This window comes from Schistocerca piceifrons, chromosome 5, assembly GCF_021461385.2.
Source record: "Schistocerca piceifrons isolate TAMUIC-IGC-003096 chromosome 5, iqSchPice1.1, whole genome shotgun sequence".
Lineage (NCBI taxonomy): Eukaryota > Metazoa > Arthropoda > Insecta > Orthoptera > Acrididae > Schistocerca > Schistocerca piceifrons.
Genome location: NC_060142.1, coordinates 201627963 through 201648853, shown reverse-complemented (window position 1 = coordinate 201648853; position 20891 = coordinate 201627963). Strand labels below are relative to the sequence as shown.

The 20891-nt window shown below is 44.7% G+C and overlaps 2 protein-coding genes across 7 annotated transcripts in view; one reads left to right on the top strand and one right to left on the bottom strand.

Moving 5' to 3' along the window:
* LOC124798458 overlaps positions 1-16940 on the bottom strand; it is a 53452-nt gene extending 36512 nt beyond the window's left edge. For both annotated transcript variants that reach the window (XM_047261880.1, XM_047261881.1), the window contains exon 1: positions 16815-16940. In XM_047261880.1, coding sequence (XP_047117836.1) covers positions 16815-16860 — 46 coding nt within the window. In that variant the 5' untranslated portion in view covers positions 16861-16940. The remainder of the gene's footprint in view (positions 1-16814) is intronic.
* The window catches only part of LOC124798456 (cytosolic carboxypeptidase 1-like), a 503581-nt gene that overhangs the window by 293547 nt on the left and 189143 nt on the right, over positions 1-20891 (top strand). The gene's annotated exons all lie outside the window — the stretch shown is intronic.

Here is a 20891-nt window from a genome sequence, read left to right as displayed (position 1 = left end):
TAGTATTAAGCAATTAACCTTGCATTACGGCTTATCCTGGAAGAGGAATAGTAACTGCAAAGAGAGAGAAAGTGAGGATGACAGTGGACTGATAGAAGAGATTTGTAATGCGCTTATCAGGAACCTCGTTTCAGTTTTCTAAGAGAAAAAAATCTGGACTACAATCGGAAACCATGATAATTAAGAAAACTCCAGATTCGCAGGAATGAAATTCAGGTCAATGTAGTGTCTTCATTGTGCACCAAAATATCACATTGACGAAGTTTGAATGTTCCTCGCAAGGAATAACAAAATAACCAATGTGCGATCACCCCAACGATCCATGTCGCCGATCCGCAAGAAACAGACTAGGTACTGGTTAGAGTAAGTGGAAAAAATACAGTATACTCGCGTCCATAAGTTCAGGGATTTTGAGCTTCACAAAAAAACATTACGTCTTGCGACGTACTTGGCACTCCGGTAGAGACTAAATTGTATGCCTGCAACAGTGTGTGTGTTAAGACTTCTTGGATGTAACTGTTCTGAATAATTGCTTAGTGTGCGCGTTCAGTATGCATATTAAAAAACCTAAATGAACACATTTGAATGGTGTTACGTAAGGAGAATCATTGACGGTTAACGAGACTGGATACACAATAAGAGGTGTACCAGAAGTTGTGTGTTACGCGTACCCGTCGTTTCACGACCATGGGTAAGATTCTAGGAAGGAAAAGACGTTCAACAATAGGGCATGCAAGGTCGATTACCTGCTCCAGCGGGACGATTGCTATTTTTCCTCTTAAAGTGCCTGAAGACGTCCAAACAATGATTCGCTTTCCTTGGCTAGAGACCTAGCGGCAGCCAGCTGCTGGCACAAGAAGTCTCAGACTACGCATCGTGGGCTTCAACACATTGCATTGTGTGCTCAAAGATCCGCTCAATGTGTTCCCCTCACAGAAAGGCACAATAGGATAGTGTCAAATTAACGCATGAATAGTGGTTTTGCCTGGGGAGTGATTCTTGCCCATTGTTTATCTCCCGCGCCACGGTATATGTTAAAATCCTGTCATTATTGTGGAAAGGGATCGACGTCTCGATTTCAGAGCTTTCATGTGGAAACCTCATAAAGAATGGAGCAAATGTTTCCTAGGGGTGCTGGGACGGTTGAAAACATCCAGCGGTACTGTGTGCGCCTCTTTCGTGGTGCTTACGGACCTGGTTTTCATCTGATGTACGGTGATGCTCGACAACACACAGATGTTCTAATGAACGAGTAATACCAACATGCGGACATCACGCGAGAAGAGTTACAAGATCGCTTCGATTTTTAAATGCGAATAAACGTAACTTTGTCTCGAAACCTGGCAGAAAATCCATAGAGATTCTGGTCGTATATAAAGTATACTAGCGGCAAGACACAATCAATGCCTTCTCCGCGCGATAGCAATGGAAATCATATCGAAGACAGTGCTGCCATTAAATTATTCCAGAACACAGCCTTCCGAAATTGCTTCACCAAAGATGAAGAAGTAAATATTTATTCCAGAATTCGAATCAAGAACAGCTGCCAACATGAGTAACATAGCAGTAAATATCCTAGGAGTAGTGAAGCAACTTAAATCATTTTATAAAAGCAAGTCTTCCTGTCCAGACTGCACACCAGTTAGATTCCTATCAGCGTATTCTGATGCAATAGCGCCATACTTAACAATCGTATACAACCGCCCGTTCGACGAAAGATCCGTACCCATAGATTGGAAAGTTGCACAGGTCACCCAGTATTCAAGAAAGGTAGTAAGAGTAATACACTAAATTACAGACCCATATCATTAACGTCGATATGCGGCCGGATTTTGGAACATATATTGTATTCGTACATTGTGAGTTATCTCGAAGTCTACACGGATTTAGAAAATATCTTTCCTGTGAAACAACTAACTCTTTGCACACACGAAGTGTTGAATGCTATTGACAAGGGGTTTGAGATTAATTCCGTATTTCTAGATTTTCAGAAGGCTTTTGACACTGTACCATACAAGCTGCTTGTAGTGAAATTGCTTGCTTCTGGAATATCGTTTCAGTTATGTGACTGGTTTCATGATTTCCTGTCGGAGAGGTCACAGTTAGTAGTAATTATTTGCAATTCATAGGGTAAAACAGAAATGATTCCTGGCGTTCCCCAAGGTAGTGTTCTATGCCCTCTGTTGTTCCTTATCTATAAAAATGATTTAGAAGGCAATCTAAGCACCAGTCATAAGTTGTTTGCAGATGATGCTGTCGTTTATCGTCTAGTAAAGTCATCAGAAGATCAAAAGAAATTGCAAAACGATTTAGATAAGATATCTGTATGGTGCGAAAATTCGCAATTGACCCTAAATAATGGAAAGTGTGAGGTCATCCACATGAGTCATAAGGAATCCGTTAAATTTCTCACAGCACTCGCATTCGGGAGGACGACGGTTCAATCCCGAGTCCGGCCATCCTGATTTAGGTTTTCCGTGATTTCCCTAAATCGCTCTAGGCAAATGCCGGGGTGGTTCCTTTGAAAGGGCACGGCCGACTTCCTTCCCCATCCTTCGCTAATCAGGTTAAATTTCTGTTACACGATAAATCAGTCAAATCTAAAGGCCGGAAATTCAGCTAATTACCGAGGAATTACAATTTAGAACTGGAAAGAACACACAGAAAATAGTGTGGGGAAGGCAAACCAAAGATTGCGTTTTATTGTCAGAACACGTAGAAAATGTAACAGATCTACTAAAGAGACTGCCTGGTCTACGCTTGTCCGTCCTCTTTTGGATACAGCTGCGCCGGCAGGGATTCTTGTCAGATAGTATTAAGGAAGTGCATCGAGAAAGTTTAAAGAGGAGCAGCACGTTCTGTATTATCGCGAAAGGGGGGGGGGGGGAGAATATCATTGACATGATACAGGATTTGGTATGGACATAACTAAAACAAAGGCGTTTTTCATTGCGCGAAATCATCTCACGAAATTTCAGTCACCAACTTTTTCCTCCGAATGCGAAAACATTTTGTTGACGCCGACCTACAATGGGAGAAATCATTATCAAATAAGGGAAATCAGAGCTCTCAAGGAAAGATATAGGTGTTCGTTTCTCTGTGCTGTTCGAGATTGGAATAATAGAGAATTATTGTGAAGGTGGTTCGATGAACCCTCTGCCAGACACTTACCTGAGATTTGCAGAGTATTTCTGTAGATGTACACTCCTGGAAATTGAAATAAGAACACCGTGAATTCATTGTCCCAGGAAGGGGAAACTTTATTGACACATTCCTGGGGTCAGATACATCACATGATCACACTGACAGAACCACAGGCACATAGACACAGGCAACAGAGCATGCACAATGTCGGCACTAGTACAGTGTATATCCACCTTTCGCAGCAATGCAGGCTGCTATTCTCCCATGGAGACGATCGTAGAGATGCTGGATGTAGTCCTGTGGAACGGCTTGCCATGCCATTTCCACCTGGCGCCTCAGTTGGACCAGCGTTCGTGCTGGACGTGCAGATCGCGTGAGACCACGCTTCATCCAGTCCCAAACATGCTCAATGGGGGACAGATCCGGAGATCTTGCTGGCCAGGGCAGTTGACTTACACCTTCTAGAGCACGTTGGGTGGCACGGGATCCATGCGGACGTGCATTGTCCTGTTGGAACAGCAAGTTCCCTTGCCGGTCTAGGAATGGTAGAACGATGGGTTCGATGACGGTTTGGATGTACCGTGCACTATTCAGTGTCCCCTCGACGATCACCAGTGGTGTACGGCCAGTGTAGGAGATCGCTCCCCACACCATGATGCCGGGTGTTGGCCCTGTGTGCCTCGGTCGTATGCAGTCCTGATTGTGGCGCTCACCTGCACGGCGCCAAACACGCATACGACCATCATTGGCACCAAGGCAGAAGCGACTCTCATCGCTGAAGACGACACGTCTCCATTCGTCCCTCCATTCACGCCTGTCGCGACACCACTGGAAGCGAGCTGCACGATGTTGGGGCGTGAGCGGAAGACGGCCTAACGGTGTGCGGGACCGTAGCCCAGCTTCATGGAGACGGTTGCGAATGGTCCTCGCCGATACCCCAGGAGCAACAGTGTCCCTAATTTGCTCGGAAGTGGCGGTGCGGTCCCCTACGGCACTGCGTTGGATGCTACGGTCTTGGCGTGCATCCGTGCGTCGCTGCGGTCCGGTCCCAGGTCGACGGGCATGTGCACCTTCCGCCGACCACTGGCGACAACATCGATGTACTGTGGAGACATCACGCCCCACGTGTTGAGCAATTCGGCGGTACGTCCACCCGGCCTCCCGCATGCCCACTATACGCCCTCGCTCAAGGTCCGTCAACTGCACATACGGTTCATGTCCACGCTGTCGCGGCATGCTACCAGTGTTAAAGACTGCGATGGAGCTCCGTATGCCACGGCAAACTGGCTGACACTGACGGCGGCAGTGCACAAATGCTGCGCAGCTAGCGCCATTCGACGGCCAACACCGCGGTTCCTGGTGTGTCCGCTGTGCCGTGCGTGTGATCATTGCTTGTACAGCCCTCTCGCAGTGTCCGGAGCAAGTATGGTGGGTCTGACACACCGGTGTCAATGTGTTCTTTTTTCCATTTCCAGGAGTGTATATGTGAAGGTGGAACGCCCTATGCCGAATGCCTGGAACTCAGATAGCACTTTGGACGCTTCCTGACCCCTACTTAACGAAGTCTGTAGGAGTCTTGACCAGCAGTAGGAGGCATTATAGTAAGCATTACACCAGTAAATGGAGTGCCGTTGTACGCCCAGCATTTCTGTGCTAGGGCATCACATTCTTGTTGCCGTTGTGTAAGCTACTGGCGGAGAAACACCACGCACAATTAGTGCAACCCACGACCCAAGGCTGAATATTCGGTATCCATTGTATCCACGTAGCTATTTCATAAACACATTGGCAGAACACTTGATAAGATAACCTCATCTTATTTCATGGCTATTGAAGACCCATTTGGATTTGAGTTTAATAATGAATGCTGCAGGTCAGATGGTATTTGTACCAGTCCATTGGATACATTTGAGTTGCAATGGGAAACGCTATTAAACTATGTAAATTCCACTTAATCGTGTAGAGTCTTATAGACCTTTTGTGAAATTACTCTTTTGAATAATTTTGTCTCAACACATTTTAGTTGTTCAGCCACTCGAAATTTTTATAAAGCGACGTTACGATGATCATTTCACACGCCATGTGTCGCACTCACTACAGTGCAGAATACATCATTTTATTTTATTTTAGCTCATTTCCGGCACTTGGTATATCAGAAAACATATTTTATAGTTAACATTTCAAGCCGTCGATGAAATGCAAACGGCAGAGAAATGCAGTGAAGGCAAAAATATTTTTAGAAGCGATTCAACTTTAATCGGCCGATCGGTGTGGCCGAGCGGTTCTAGGCGTTTGTCTGGAACCGCACGACCGCTACGGTCTCAGGTTCGAATCCTGCCTCGGGCATGGATGTGTGTGATGTACTTAGGTTAGTTAGGTTTAAGTAGTTTTACGTTCTAGGGGACTGATGACCTCAGCAGTTAAGTCCCATAGAGCTCAGAGCCATTTGAACCATTTTTTTTTTTTTCGACTTTAACCTGCTACAGATCAGACGTTTCATTTCAAAACTATTTCTTATGAACAGAACATAGCGCTGTAGAAGAATGACCGCATTTATTCGGCAGCTTCAGTGTAGAGTAATAATTTCTTTTACGCAATAACATCGCAGGTTACGTCCTAGTAACCGCTACATTCACAGTTTCTTACGCTTTTATTTCCCTGTGAAGGATACACGCATGTAGATCATGGGGTAAAAAGGCTCTCGTAACTTTGTTCTCCGTAGTTGACATATAAACAGTTCTTATCAGTGATATTTTCTCACTGGGATTTTAGACAGGATTATACCCTGTTTCTAGTTAACTCCCTCAGAGTGTGTTTTGTCGTTACGTTCCAAATCTGTCTCCCGATGTTCAGACACTGGACTCGCATTCAGGGAAATGGCCGTTCAAACCTTCGTCCGACCATACAGATTTCGGTTTTTCGTGGTTTCTCTAAAACGTTTAAGAAAAATGCCGAAATGGTAGTTTTTTAGAAGGAGATGATTGATTTTATTCCTCAATTTGAGTTTGTGTTTTGCTTTTAATGACATCATCATCGGCGTGACGTTACAGCAAATTTTCCTTTTCTCCTTCCCTCCGTCTCTGCATTGTCTTCTGACGAGCGGATCTCGTTCGTCTTAAGAAGATATTTGATGTGGCGGATTCCTTTGTTTTTCATGGCGGTTTCTGCAATATTGTGTGTTGGAATTGGGAACATTTTCCTCCTTGCTTTATTTTCGTCGTTGTTGAGAAAAACATAGACACGGCATGGATTTATTATAGTAAACTGTGTGGCACATCTTTTATGTTATGTACAAGTCTGTATTCATGAGAAGGACACGTTAAACCGAAGAGACCTTTCCTATTACCGGGAAACGATATAGAGCCAGTAGAAATTAAGAGGGGATACAGTGGACAAATCTTCAGCGGACTCTTAGCCTAAGCATTTGATCTTCGGAGAAGCAGTTAACAACACATGAAAATTAACGTAAGATTGTATGCCTTGTCGTGTTCTTCCGTAGTCGCAAGGGAAGCGTGAGTTACGTAGTTTCGGTTTCAACCGCTCATCTGCCTAATTGTATTTGCACGTAGTATATTGAAGTGTACAAGAGAGGTCTTTATTTAGCAGTAGATATTAGATGCCTGCTGATAATTATCTACAATAATATTAAAGCAAATGAGTTAATTAAATGACATAGATGAGAACAGTTGAGGTCTGAAGAGCGTTCACAGATGATGAACGGGCACCATATGTAATTTTGCTGAAAATTAGTCGTCTCTCTCCCCAAGCCTTTTCTGGCGTTGCACCTCTACAATAAAACGAGTATTAGTTTGCGGCACATTTACGATTTTGAACTCCAACTAACTAAATTTCATTCGATCAACTCAGTTGTAGTGAACCAGTAGTCTACTTGAGACGTATTCGGTAGAGGACTGACAAGATATTCGAGACTCAGACTGCCAATTTGTATACTTATTAAAATAGTGGTGAAAACCATTAAAGTACTTGACATCTGAATCCGCACTCGTCTGCATTCGTTTGTCCATTGCTAAAACATTACTACATGTTTTTCTTGGGACTGTGCAGGAGCTCTGCTGTTTCTGCGTTAAAGTGAAGCATAAGAACACTTCTGTTGTCAAACTGGTCTTTTAATGCCACTGAGTTGATCAGTTTTGATGAAAATTTTTATAGTGTAAGCAGCCCTTACGTGCTCGGTGTTATTGACACAATAATATTCTGTCAATATACTGCGCAGAAGTACGAGGCCAAGAATGGCAATTGCGCAATATTTATGTCCGGGAAGCTTCAGTTAGAACTCGGCCTACGTATGGAATTCGTCGACAGTCGATGCTGTGGAACTTCGAAAAACACAAGCAGAAATTACGCAAAACGGTCGAAACAAGACCGAAAGCTTCCGTTGAAAATTTGAACCATGGGCTCATTCAGAGAGCATAGATTCGTAAACTACAACAACTAATAACGAATTAAATAAGTGAACTGTGTAATTTACCACGCACATGTACTGTTTTCTGCGTATTTTTATACTGTAACACAGTTAAGAACAAAATACAACATTTATGTACTGATTGAAAGCGTACATGATCTTATGTCTGCGCTGTAACAAAAAAAGGAAACCTCCGTCCGAACAGCAGGCCTTGGAAGGCCCACTGGTTCCGACCGATTGCCGTCTCATCCTCAGCCGCAAGGCGCCACTGGATGCGGATATGGAGAAGCATGTTGTCAGCACACCGCTCTCCCGGCCGTGTCAGTTTTCGTGACCGGAGTCTCTACTTCTCAGTCAAGTAGCTCCTCAGCACCCCGTTTGCCAAGAGTGCTTAACTTCCGTGATATTATGGACACCGGTGTTACCACTGCAGCAAAGCTGTGTCAGTTACTGGAAGAAAATTAAAACCTATGTTCACGAGTCACCTGATCTGATATGTCAGTTCCGAGAACAATCACAATTATACTGAAGAGCCTGCCTGATATCTTGTAAGGCCCCCTCGAACATGCAGAAATGCAGCAATACAACGTGCCATGGACTCGACTAATGTCTGAAGTAGTGCTGGAGGGAACTGACACCATGAATTCTGCAGAGCTGTCCATAAATCCGTAAGAGTGCAAGGGGATGGAGATCTCTTCGCAGCAGCACGTTGCAGGGCATCCCAGATATGCTCAATAATGTTCATGTCTGGGGGGGATTGGTGGCCAGCGAAAGTGTTTAAACTCATAAGGGTGTTCCTGGAACCACTCCGTAGCAATTCTGGTCATGTGGGGTGTCGCATTGTTCTGCTGGAATTGCCCAAGTCCGCCGGAATGGACAGTGGACATGTATGGATACATATATGAAAATATAAAGATGGTATCTGTTCTGTCGGACATGTGGCATGGACAGGGACACTACAAATGTAATGTGTGGACAGTAAGTTGAAGATGTGGGTCTCACAGGGAGGGTGCCAGGGATAAGGACCTGCAGTCGCACTATCCTCTGTGCCCTCAGTGGCTCATACGGGTAGAGCGTCTGCCATGTAAGCAGGAGATTCCGGGTTCGAGTCCCGGTCGGGGCACACATTTTGAGCTGTCCCCGTTGATATTTATCGACGCCGGTAAGCAGTTAAGGTCTGGAGTTCATTGCAATTTCATGACTGGATACATGTGATCAGACAGGACGCTTAGGTACGTGTCACCTGTCAGAGTCGTATCTAGATGTATCAGGGGCCCCATATCACTCCAGTTGCACACCCCCCACACCATTACAGTGTCTCCACCAGCTTGAACAGTCCCCTGCTGAAATGCAGGGTCCATGGATTCATGAGGTTGTTTCCATACCCTAAACGTCCATCCCTTCGATACGATTTGAAACGAGACTCGTCCGACCAGGCAACATGTTTCCAGTCATCAACAGTCCAATGTCGGTGTTGACGGGCTCAGGCGGGGCGTAAAGCTTTGTGTCGTGCAGTCATCAAGAGTACACGAGTGGGCCTTCGGCTCCGAAAGCCCATATCGATGGTGTTTCGTTGGATGGTTCGCACGCTGACACTTGATGGCCCAGCATTGAAATCTGCAGCAATTTGCGGAAGGGTTGCATTTCTGTCACGTTTAACAATTTTCTTCAGTCGTCGTCGGTCCCGTTCTTGCATGATCTTTTTCCGGCCGCAGCGATGTCGGAGACTTGATGTTTTACCGGATTGCTGATATGGTGGCATGGGAAAATCTCCACTTCATCGCTACCTCGGAGATGCTGTGTCCCAACGCTCGGGCGCCGGCTTTAATAGCAGGTTCAAACTCACTGAAATCTTGACAACCTGCCATTGTAGCAGCAGCAGCAGCAGCAGTAACTGCGCCAGACACTTGACGTTTTAATAGGCGTTGCCGACCGCAGCGACGTATTCTGCCTGCTTACATATCCCTGTATTTGAAAACGTATTCTATTCCACTCTCCTTGGCGTTTCAGTGTAAAATGAACATTTCTGATTACCTGTGACACAATGATATGCTCTTTCCTCTGCTGTTGTGAACGGCGAGGTATCTAGCGTTCCCTGGTCAATCAGGAAATCCGTTTCTCAAAGCATCGCGTGGAACTTCCGTACACATTTTCCAGCCCACTTCCTGATCTTTTGCCATTAACTATTTTTAGTTCTTTGTGGAAATTCATTCGGAGCGAATTCAATTTCTCTCGATCTCAGCAGGAGCGCTATTGCGCAATACTACCCTTACACAGCACACCATATTGCACAATATATTGAGCAAGCATCAGTATTTGTTAAGCTCTACAGTCTTCTTCAATATATTGCGTAAACCGCCAACAGCGATCTTAGACTGTGTAACGCAATAAATATTGAGCTTGCGAGGAACCCTAAGGGCACAATTCAAGGTCACGTAAGAGTTGCGCACTATTGCGCCAAAATTAATAATTTAGCTCTATATCTACTTACATACTCCGTAAACCATCATACGGTGCTTGGCGGAGGATACCTTGTACCACTGCTAGTTATTCCCTTTCCTGTTATATTCGCAAGTGCCGCAAGGGAAAAACTACCATCATCTGTATGCCTCTTTACGACTCTTTAATTACGAGCCTTAATTTCTCATATCCTGTCTCGACAGTTTTTGCAAGAGGTGTATATTGATTGCAGGAGAATCGTTCTGCCTTCACTCTCAAATGCCTGTTCTCCAAACTGTCACAATAATTGTAATTTACTAACTGAGGTTTTCGTCAGAGTTGCGAAAAGAACGTCTTCCTTTCAGGGATACCTATTTGAGTTCAAGGAGCATTTCCTAAACACTCGAACAGTCCTCAAGAACGGATCGTACATGCACGGTCTCCTTCATAGACGAACTACACTTTCCTAGAACTCTCCCAGTGAACTGAAGTCTACCATTCACCTTCCCTACAACTACCTTATGTGCTTGTTCAATTTCAGAGCGCTTTGTAACTTAATGCCTAGATATTTAATCGACGTGTCTGTGGACAGTTACAACTTTTTTGGTTACGAATTAGTACATATCAGTTTAAGGACTCGTTCTCACTATTTCGCTGTTATAAATGTTATGGCTCAGTACTCAGCATAAAGAAGTCTCGTGACGTTTAGTACAACGGCCAGGAAAATTATATGTGATTGTGAACTGTAATGGATAAAATTCCAGACTGTTATACACGATTGCACCTTATTGTACAATTTACATGCGTGTGTGTGTGTGTGTGTGTGTGTGTGTGTGTGTGTGTGTGTGTGTGTGCGCGCGCGCGCCAAGCAAGGTTGTGATGCTTGGAAAATACCTGCATTAGTCTAGCGAGGATACTGAAATATTGCTACAAAAACAGAGATAGCTTAATCATAGACATGGACGATAGTTTTTTTTTTTATGTGAGGATCCACAGCTGCTGTAAATTTCTTGAAGTCATTTTCCGGCGTAGGCTGCCCTTTTATTTTCAAATAAACATTTAAATTCACTATGTAGGAATTAGCTAATTTTGACGTTTTGGGCAGTATCGTGCTGCATCACAATAAGAATTGTTGCGACGGCGCAGCGAGAGGAGCGGCAATATTTGTATGGCGTCCCTAAGTTTCGCAGATATGTACCACGCAAACAGTGCAACCCGTACACAGCGTTTCGTCGCCGTGTTTGGGTACATAACACATTAAAACTCGTTAGTGTAACTCTTGCAGTGTAAACACACCAGGACAGTGGTCAGTGTCTCGTTCCAGTATATCTCCGACGATACAGTTTTGGTGAAAAGTTCGTTGCCATGCATCCTATTTGATGTTAAGACGTTGACCGCCACATGCGTTTTCTCTCTGAATATTTACACTAGCGTGTTATGTATGTTGGCTCAGTTACAAAAGACATATGGGGGTTGCAGTTTCTCCATTATAGAGGGTTGGAACTGAAATAGTGGCAACTATTTATTTACAGCTCGTACAAAATAGATACGTGTTTCAAAGTTTTAATGACCTTCAGAGTAGTCACCAGCATTGTGTATAACCCGTTGCCAGCTATGTGGAAGTTGTAGGATACTCTCAGCAGTGCCAGAGTGTTGACAGGTCGAGGGGCGCCCGATGAATTTGTAGCAGTTCTGAAGCGAATGCCATGAAGTGTTTCCTTCTGTTTGAGGGCTTAAATCAGGGGAGTGCAGTAGGTGGTATAGCACTTAGCAGCCCCATCGGTAAAAACAAATCAGTAAGAGCTTGCACTGTACGTGCTTGAGCATTGTCCTGCAAAATGATGGTCAGATCTTGCAGAAAGTGTCACCACGTCTTTCTCTATGCTGATCAGTTTTGGAAGACAACCTACGACCAGCCTAGAGACAGAAGTGATGACACTTTCTGCATGACCTGACCATCATTTTGCAGGACAATGATCAAGCACCTACAGTGCAAGCTGTTACTGATTTGTTTGACTGATGGGTCTGCTAAGTGCTATACCATCTACTGCACTCCCCTAGCATGGCTGTGCGAAACACTTATCACGGACACCGTCTCAGGATGTTTTCCCGCGATGCTTACATGTAACCATAACAATTTTATTGTGATATTGCTTGATAGCACCCAAGGGAAATGAAATAAACTGGTTGGGCTAGGTAATGAAATTATTTATTTCAAAATGAAAGAACAGCCTCCGAAGGATAGTGACTTCTTTTGAGAGACTTACGCAGAGCCAGTTCCTTCTGGATAAACAAGGGCTGAAGAAGCCGAAATGGACGTAAAAATAAACACTGCGAAAAGCGTTCCTTCAAAAAAAATGCAATAATTGATTACATTAAAATTAGTATGAAGTTCTACAATGAGGTCGTTTAGTACAGAAAAACTTTGGTGCGTGATTGAGTAGCCTGTAGGGGATGGTGGCAGTTTTCTGTATGTGGCGTGTCAAGTAGAGGTGAGCACGTCGGTTGGCGTCGTGGCAGGACGCTGGCGTGCCGGAACTAATTGATTCGCAAAAGGAGTGGCTCAAGTGCGTACAGTTACTTCCTGCGACGCGGCCCTCGGCCATTGTGCACGGGCACTTGCGTCTGGTACGTGACTCACGCGCCGGCCGCGGCGGCCAGTGACCACCTGCTCGCCGCTTCCTTCCTTTTGTTCTTCGCGCCACACGTCCTCTCCTGCAGGCCTGCTACGCTGCTTTGGTTGGTCCGATGCTGCCTTCGCCCAAGCAGCACACAAGCACTTTGTGTTGGGCCGCCATGTGGGCTGTGAACTTTACTGCCTCTTTTGAACATCAGTATTTCAACAGCGTAGTGGTGACGCGATTGGCAACTAGGATTGTAACAATATCCTCTCAAATTTCATCGAACTAGCAACTCAGTGAAAAAAAACTTGAAGTATAGGCAAATACAAAATTGTGCCGTTCAAGAAACGAAAAAGTGTTGCAGCTTTTGACAACACGATTGTCGAATTTGTTAGTGAGACTGCTAATGCGCACTTTTGCTCTTGACTGGGGGTTACTTGGTTAGTGGAAGAAATTTCGACCTCTGACATTATGCGGAAATGGGGGGGTAATGACATTGGGCTAATTAAATTTCAAACGTCTCCGAATTCTCTTACGGAATGGGGGAATTGTTGATATCCCCGTCGGAAGGCAACTCCAAACTCGACGGCTCACTACACTGAGTACTGCGAAAGAAGATGGCAGCGCTGTTGCCTACTCTCGATTTCGAAGAGGAAGGTACTCCGTCATTACTGCCCAATAAGCTGCCTTACAGGTCATAATTACCTAGAACTGCGGCAGAACAGCGACACTGGGGCGAAACATCCTATAGTCGCTGTCTGGGCTATTTTCTCGCATTATAAACTTATAGACACTGTTTCGAAAGGATTAGGATAAAAATGGTTCAAATGGCTCTAACTATTATGGGACTTAACATCTGAGGTCGTCAGTCCCCTAGACTTAGAACTGCTTAAACCTAACTAACCTAAGAACATCAAAGACATCCATGCCCGAGGCAGGATTCGATCCTGCGACCGTAGCAGTCGCGGGGTTCCGGACTGAAGCGCCTAGGATTTGTACCGGCGCAGGGTTTCAACCCCTTCCTTCCTTTTTCATTGTGATCATTAACGACCCAAAATACGATACTACATTCCAGTCATCTTACCTTAACAGTCACATATAGACACAACCCCTTTACTTAGGAATGGAACTGTGTTCAATGCGTAGCAATAAGCAAAGACTTTAGGATTTATGCAACAGAACTATCACATCCAACATTATGCCTTTTGATATTTAAATTTTTGCTGCTCGACAAATGATGCACAACTGGAGTTATCCATCTCATACTGGCGCCAAAGATTAACTGTGCGTGAAGATTATTGCAACGATAACATTGGTTCGTTGCAGGTAAAACAAATAGCAGGCTTCGATTCCGTGGTAGAACACTGTAAACAGCAGCTGCTCTGCGAAATACCTCTGCGGCATGTAATGAAAACTGCTCGTGCTTACGGGATCTTTATCGTGCTAGATCACACGCTCTGTCCTTGAATAAACTGAAAATAATAAGTACTTACCTGTAGACAAAGAAGAGCAACGCGAATTGTCACGGACTACGCAGTACAACGAAGAGACAGAAATTTAGGTGGTGCGCATTCGCAAACGACGACCAACATCTTATAAAAAAAACCTTAGAAAATTTCAACGACTGGTTATCGGGGCGAAATCTGCAAATATTCTGCAGCTCGTCTATCTTCCCTTATGCACTGTACCAATAGAAACCATAAAGATAGAATGTGACTAATAACTCGCACAGAGCGATATAAGCGATCTATCTGCCGATGCTCAACCCTTCACTGAACTGAAAAGATTATCAACACATATATTGTACACTAAGCACGTGTGTCACGCACTGTCTGTAGAGCAATATGGAGTATATGTATAGCTGTAGGAAGATTTCTGCGCTTTCTTTATCGCTAGAATGAAATAAATAGTTCGATTTGCTTCTGTGATAGCTCTTCAGGTATAATAGTTGTGGAATATTATTCAAGCAAGGCGTGGGCAGGTATAGTTGCCATATTAAGACATTATACTCCAGTGTTCAAACCACCGACCAACCCGGTAGCAGGCTATTGAATTAGTAACCTTGTACTTAATGAATTGGCCTAATCAAAATTCCAAAATTTAACGTGGCTTACAGCAACATCACGCCAGTCTTATGTTACACATGTGATGTATGTTATGAATAATCAGTCTGTGGGTACCACGCACTGCTTGTGAGTTCATCATGTGTGGGTACGTCGGTTAGAGGGACATATTGTTACTTAAAGAAGGCTGTTCTGGTTGTTAACGCCGCATTCCGAACCGGAGCCGGTAGTTTTTCTGCAACTGTTCTCAGAAGGCTAATGCATCTCGTTCCATTACTGCCGCTAGGTAGAAGGCATTATCAGTACCGGAAATCGAACGCAGATCCTCTGTATGAAAACAATAGTTCAGCTATTGTGACAGTCTCATGCCCGCATTAATGACTGATTGTTAACCACCCATTCAGCTGGCCTCATAACCCTAGGTGAATCTGGCTACTGTGACCGAAAATGATCCAAAAAATAATACAAGTACCATTATCTGAACGAGAGGTTAATCCGTGTGGTTAACCGTTGACACTACGAAAGTGGTCATTTTCATCTAATCTCTCTCTAACAATTTGTCCATTTTATTTGGACTGTTGAGCTCCGTGGCCGTGGATAATGATATTTTACTATAAAAATGCAGCAACCAGCCACTTTTTTTAATGCGTTTCTTTTATGCCAATATGCATTTCGGGTTTGCACCCATCTTCAGCTGGCAAATTACATGTATCTTCAGTTTCTACAGTGGTACAATCTCGACAGCAGTTTGGCCTGTGCAAAAGCAACGATTCCAATCATTTACTTCAATTTCGCGAGTTTAAAGTTTGCACTATCAGTTGTTCATTTTACTTACAGGAGAGGAGAATGTAAGTAAAATGAACAACTGATAGTGCGTAACTTTAAACTCGCGAAATTGAAGTAAATGATTGGAATCGTTGCTTTTGCACAGGCCAGCTGCAGCATCCAAACTGCTGTTGAGATTGTACCACTGTAGAAGCTGAAGATACATGTAATTTGCGAGATGAAGATGGGTGCAAACCCGAAATGCATATTGGCATAAATAAAACGCATTAAAACAGTGGCTCGTTGCTGCATTTTTATAGAAAAATATCATTATCCACGGCCATAATAAAATATTATAATCTCTCTCTCTCTCTCTCTCTCTCTCTCTCTCTCTCTCTCTCTCTCACACACACACACACACACACACACACACACACACACACACACACACATATATATATATATATATATATATATATATATATATATATATATATAAAGTTTTTTGATTTCTACCCACGTTACAAGGAATTCGTCGGCGAATGATCCTGTGTCTAAATTAAATAGCGAATGACGTGGCACTCTGAAGACGTTGACCTGCTATTCGCAACGAGAGGGATCAAAATGCTCGTCCTGCGATCTTGCTATAGGTGTACTGTGATTTCCATAAATAACTTCCGGAGAATACTGGAATGTTTCCCTCAACAGAGTTATACAAATACCTTCTACTGTTAATGTTCAACCCGAACTACTGCTCGGACGCCAGTTGCCTGGACAGAGGCTACTCTAATATTGCTTCGCTTCGAGAGAAACAAGACATTTTGATTAAGTTTGACAAATTAATCCGTTGAAGGGCCTTGATGGCATAAAAATTCACTCTCCAGTTTTAGTCGTTAGGACAGTCAGGTTCCAGAAGCCAGCCACTGTACCATGAAATCAGTTTAAATTATTACTACGGGTGGATCGATTTTTTTCTTCTGAGGCAAATGGAAAGTATTTGACGGTAAGATTGAGCTTCCTAATCCTATCGCTTCAGATTTCAATCCGGCCTGTTTCCATTTTACCCCTTCGCTAGTAAACAGTGGAATTTGCAGTACCAGTTGAGACGTCACAGTTAACTGGAAACTTCTTGTCGTCAGACATCAAGCAGTAATTAGAGTATAGCAAAATTTAGAAAACTGGCCAAAAGATAATTGGTCTGGCTGCATAAGTATCTGGCGCAAGGCCATCGAGAAATGTCGGAAAGGTGGCAGCCAGTTACCCAATTTTTACCCACGCCGTCGTACAAATAACAAACTGTTCGCCGCCCGCAAAGCGAGCCACTCCGTGCAGAGGAGAGCGGGGCCGGCAGCTACTGACCTGAGGCAGTGGCCGCGAAGACGATGGCGAGCAGCAGGAGGTGCATGGCGTCGCGTCGGCTGGAGCTGGTGTCTGTCCCGCGCGTTCCAGTCTCCACTGGGCTCGCGGCCACCTCGGCTCCGCCTTTTGAGCCCTCGCGCCGCGGCGCGCCGACGCCAGGGCCAGGGGTGGGGGTCACGCTCCGGGCCCCACGAGCCCGCTCGTGGCTCTCTTCAAAAATTAACGAACAAAACCACCTGTAGAGGCTCGCAGTTCCCGGAATAGATTAACAGACGCGAGCTCTACAGCTCTCGAGGGCTTCGATTGCTCTTCCTCACCTCCCCCTCCCTCCCTCCCCCTGGCCACTGCTCTTCTCTCACCACACACACACACACACACACACACACACACACACACACACACCACACACACACACACACACACACACACACTAGGCTGACCAACTCTCCCATATTTCCCGGTATGCCCCGTATTAAGCAATTTCTTTTCAATCCTCCTGACCGTCAGTTTCTCCCGAACATTTCGTCAGTGACCACTGTTATAAATATTCCCTGGCCGATAGATCTCGAAAAGTTTTCGTACAATAATGATACTATAGTCGACTTATACTCTTTTTTTCTGTTTGGCCGGCCGGTGTGGCCGAGCGGTTGTAGGCGCTTCAGCCTGGAACTGCGCGACCGCTACGGTCGCAGGTTCGAATCCTGCCTCGGGCATAGATGTGTGTGATGTCCTTAGGTTAGTTAGGTTTATGTAGTTCTAAGTTCTAGAGGACTGATGACCACAGATGTTAAGTCCCATAGTGCTCAGAGCCATTTGAACCATTTTTTCTTCTGACACTTTACCACTTCCATATATATATATATAATATATATAATGTGTGTGTGTGTGTGCGCAAAGTACCAAGTCGCACTGTTATCCGGAGCCCGCGTTCAACTCTAGGCCCAGTAATAATAAATTAATTTCTGAGTAATTCAAATCAGAGATCGATGGGAGGCAAGAACGTAGCATCTCTAAAAGAACCGTACCTCATTAAGACTTGTAGTGTTCAAACCAACCTTCAAACTGATTACAGCTTTACGTTACACAAATATTCTCGAGAATGCATAATATATACAAACGGGCAGAGGCGCAGTGACACACACATAGAAATTTGTCCCACTAGTGAACAAGTTTACTCGGCCACTCAAAGGACGCCCACTGTTCGATACAAACAGATGTGACGGTGTCTAACTACGAATCCAATGGTCTGTGGTTCAACCTGCATATGAAATTAAAAATTCAGATTGTATGTACTAAGTGGTCATTTGCGTACTAGTAACTCTTCTTCCTATGAAGGAATGTTCAGGCGCATTGACATTCTGTCAATAGCACACACATTCTACCACAGTGTTCGTAAGTAGATGCATAATACGGATAGGTAATTTGACATTTCCATCAGCTATCTCCTCGGGCACATTTCCTTTGTAGTACTAAGACACTCTTCTTCGGAGACTCCTTCGCTTCTCTTTGATCAGTGACTCTTCTGCAGGCTTTTGCGGAGGGCACATGTGCAAGTTGCCCACCCACCAGGACTGAAGCTGGGCTAGCATAGGCTCTGTACTTTACCACACTACGGTGGTCCTCGAAAACATTGTTGCTTGTGCCTTTATCTGCGAAGTGCTATTCAATCTGTTTCTGAGGCATCTTTGATGTCATCTATACTTGCGACACTATTGAAACATCGAATATCGCACACATGGATTTGTGGCAGCACAATAAATTGTGCATGTGACATCATTTATTTAGCTAATTACAACGTGCAGTAGATTCTATGTTCAACCGTAGAAGCCCGATGACTTGACAGGGCGAGCTGGTACTCAGGACGAAGGCTTGCAAGTGTTTATTACATCTAAAGAAAAAGAAAAGGAATACGGAGCGAGACAGTACAGTTCCGTCGCCATCGGAATCATTACATACGAGGCTCCTGATTGACAGAATATAGATAGTGCATGAATTCAAACGTGATCTTGTTAAAGAAACGATCCCACGAAGTGATTCAGAGCAACTAGGAAGTGTGATTGTAAAAGTCAAACTCGGATGGAAATATGTTCCGCTTTACAGATCACAAAGAGATTTTTCATTTTGTCCTTACTGCGTTCCTAAAACCCTGAAAAAATTGTAGCCGTCGCTTACCTAGAGAAAAAATTAAACCTCTTTTTTTCTCAGAAGCACATCTTTGGATCAACATTAGTGATAAGTGACGGACTTGGCTTGTGGGGATTCAGCCGTGACTTAGTATGCTGCTCTCCTGTCCCCCATCGAGTATCATTGTGCCAAAGAGACAGTTAGTGACATTCCATTGGGTACCTTGCTATGTGTGAATACAGGGGAACGAAACAATAAAGAAGATGATGGGAAAGGTTTGTGAGGATCCGAGACATGTTACCTCATTGTCGAGCCCGAGAGTAACAGCGATAGTGGAAAACCGTGGCTAGAAATGGGTGAAGTTAAACTTTAACATACGAAGCTTACTACGTTAGCACTGACTTTCGCTGATCAACATCGGAGACGAGGCGAAGTTGAGCCGGCCGCGGTGTCCGAGCGGTTCTAGGCGCTTCAGTCCGGTCGCAGGTTCGAATCCAGCCTCGGGCATGGATGTGTGTGATGTACTTAGGTTAGTTAGGTTTCAGTAGTTCTAAGTTCAAGGGGACTGATGACCTCAGAAGTTAAGTCCCATAGTGCTCAGAGCCATCTGAACCATTTTTACGAGGCGAAGTTGCTCTTTGACCTTTGCTTGTTGACCACACTCCTACTCCAGTGCGAGGATCCGCCTGTGTGTGATGCTTGTGACGTAATACTATTATTGTAACATAATTAAAGTAACTGCATTGTATACTCTAACAATGGAGAGGCACTTGATTTAAATGGGGAATTCCCCCCATCGTAGGGTATGTTTTGACTAATGTGGTATGTACCAGGTGTTGATAATTAAACTGACGGTGTTCCAAGTGCTGCAGTGCGGGCTGTACGCATCGCAGGACTCTAAAACGTCATAGGTGCCGTTCATTAACCGGTGCTCTGGCAGAATATGCTGAAAAAATGAAACACTGTGTGATCAAAAGTATCGGGACACCCCCAAAAACAAATGTTTTACACATTAGGTGCATTGTGCTGCCACCTACTGCCAGGTACTCAGTATCAGCGACCTCAAGTAGTCATTAGACATCGTGAGAGAGCAGACTGGGACGCTCCGCACAACAGACGGACTTCGAACGTGGTCAGGTGATTGGGTGTCACTTGTGTAATACGTCTGTGCGCCATATTTCCACCTAAACATCCCTAGGTCCACTGCTTCCGATGTGACAGTGAAGTGGAAACGTGAAGAGAAACGTACAGCACAAAATCATACAGGCCGACCTCGCCTGTTGACTGACAGAACCCGCCGACAGTTGGAGAGGGTACTAGTGGGTAATAGGCAGACATCTATCCAGACCATCACACAGAAATTCCAAACTGCGTCAGGATGCACTGCAAGTACTATGACAGTTAGGCGGGAGGTGAGAAAACTTTGATTTCATGGTCGAGCGGCTGCTCAAAGCCACATATCACGCCGGTAAATGCCAAACGACGCCTCGTTTGGCATAAGGAGTGTAAACGTTGGACGATTGAGCAGTGGTAAAACGTTGTGTGGAGTGACGAATCTCGGTACACTATGTGGCGATCCGATGGCAGGGTGTGGGTATGGCGAATGCTCGGTTAACGCCATCTGCCAGCGTGTATTGTGCCAACAGTAAAATTCAGTGGCGGTGGTGTTATGGTGTGGCAGCGTTTTTCATGGAGGGGGCTTCTTCCTTCCCACTGTTGAAAAGCAATTCGGGGATGGCGATTGCATCTTTCAGCACGACCGAGCACCTGTTCATAATGCACGGCTTGTGGAAGAGTTGTTACACAACAACAACATCCCTGTAATAGACTGGCCTGCAGAGAGTCCTAACCTGAATCCTATAGAACACCTTTGAGATGTTTTGGAACGCCGACTTCTTGCTAGGCCTCACCGACCGACATCGATACCTCTCCTCAGTGCAGCACTCCGTGAAG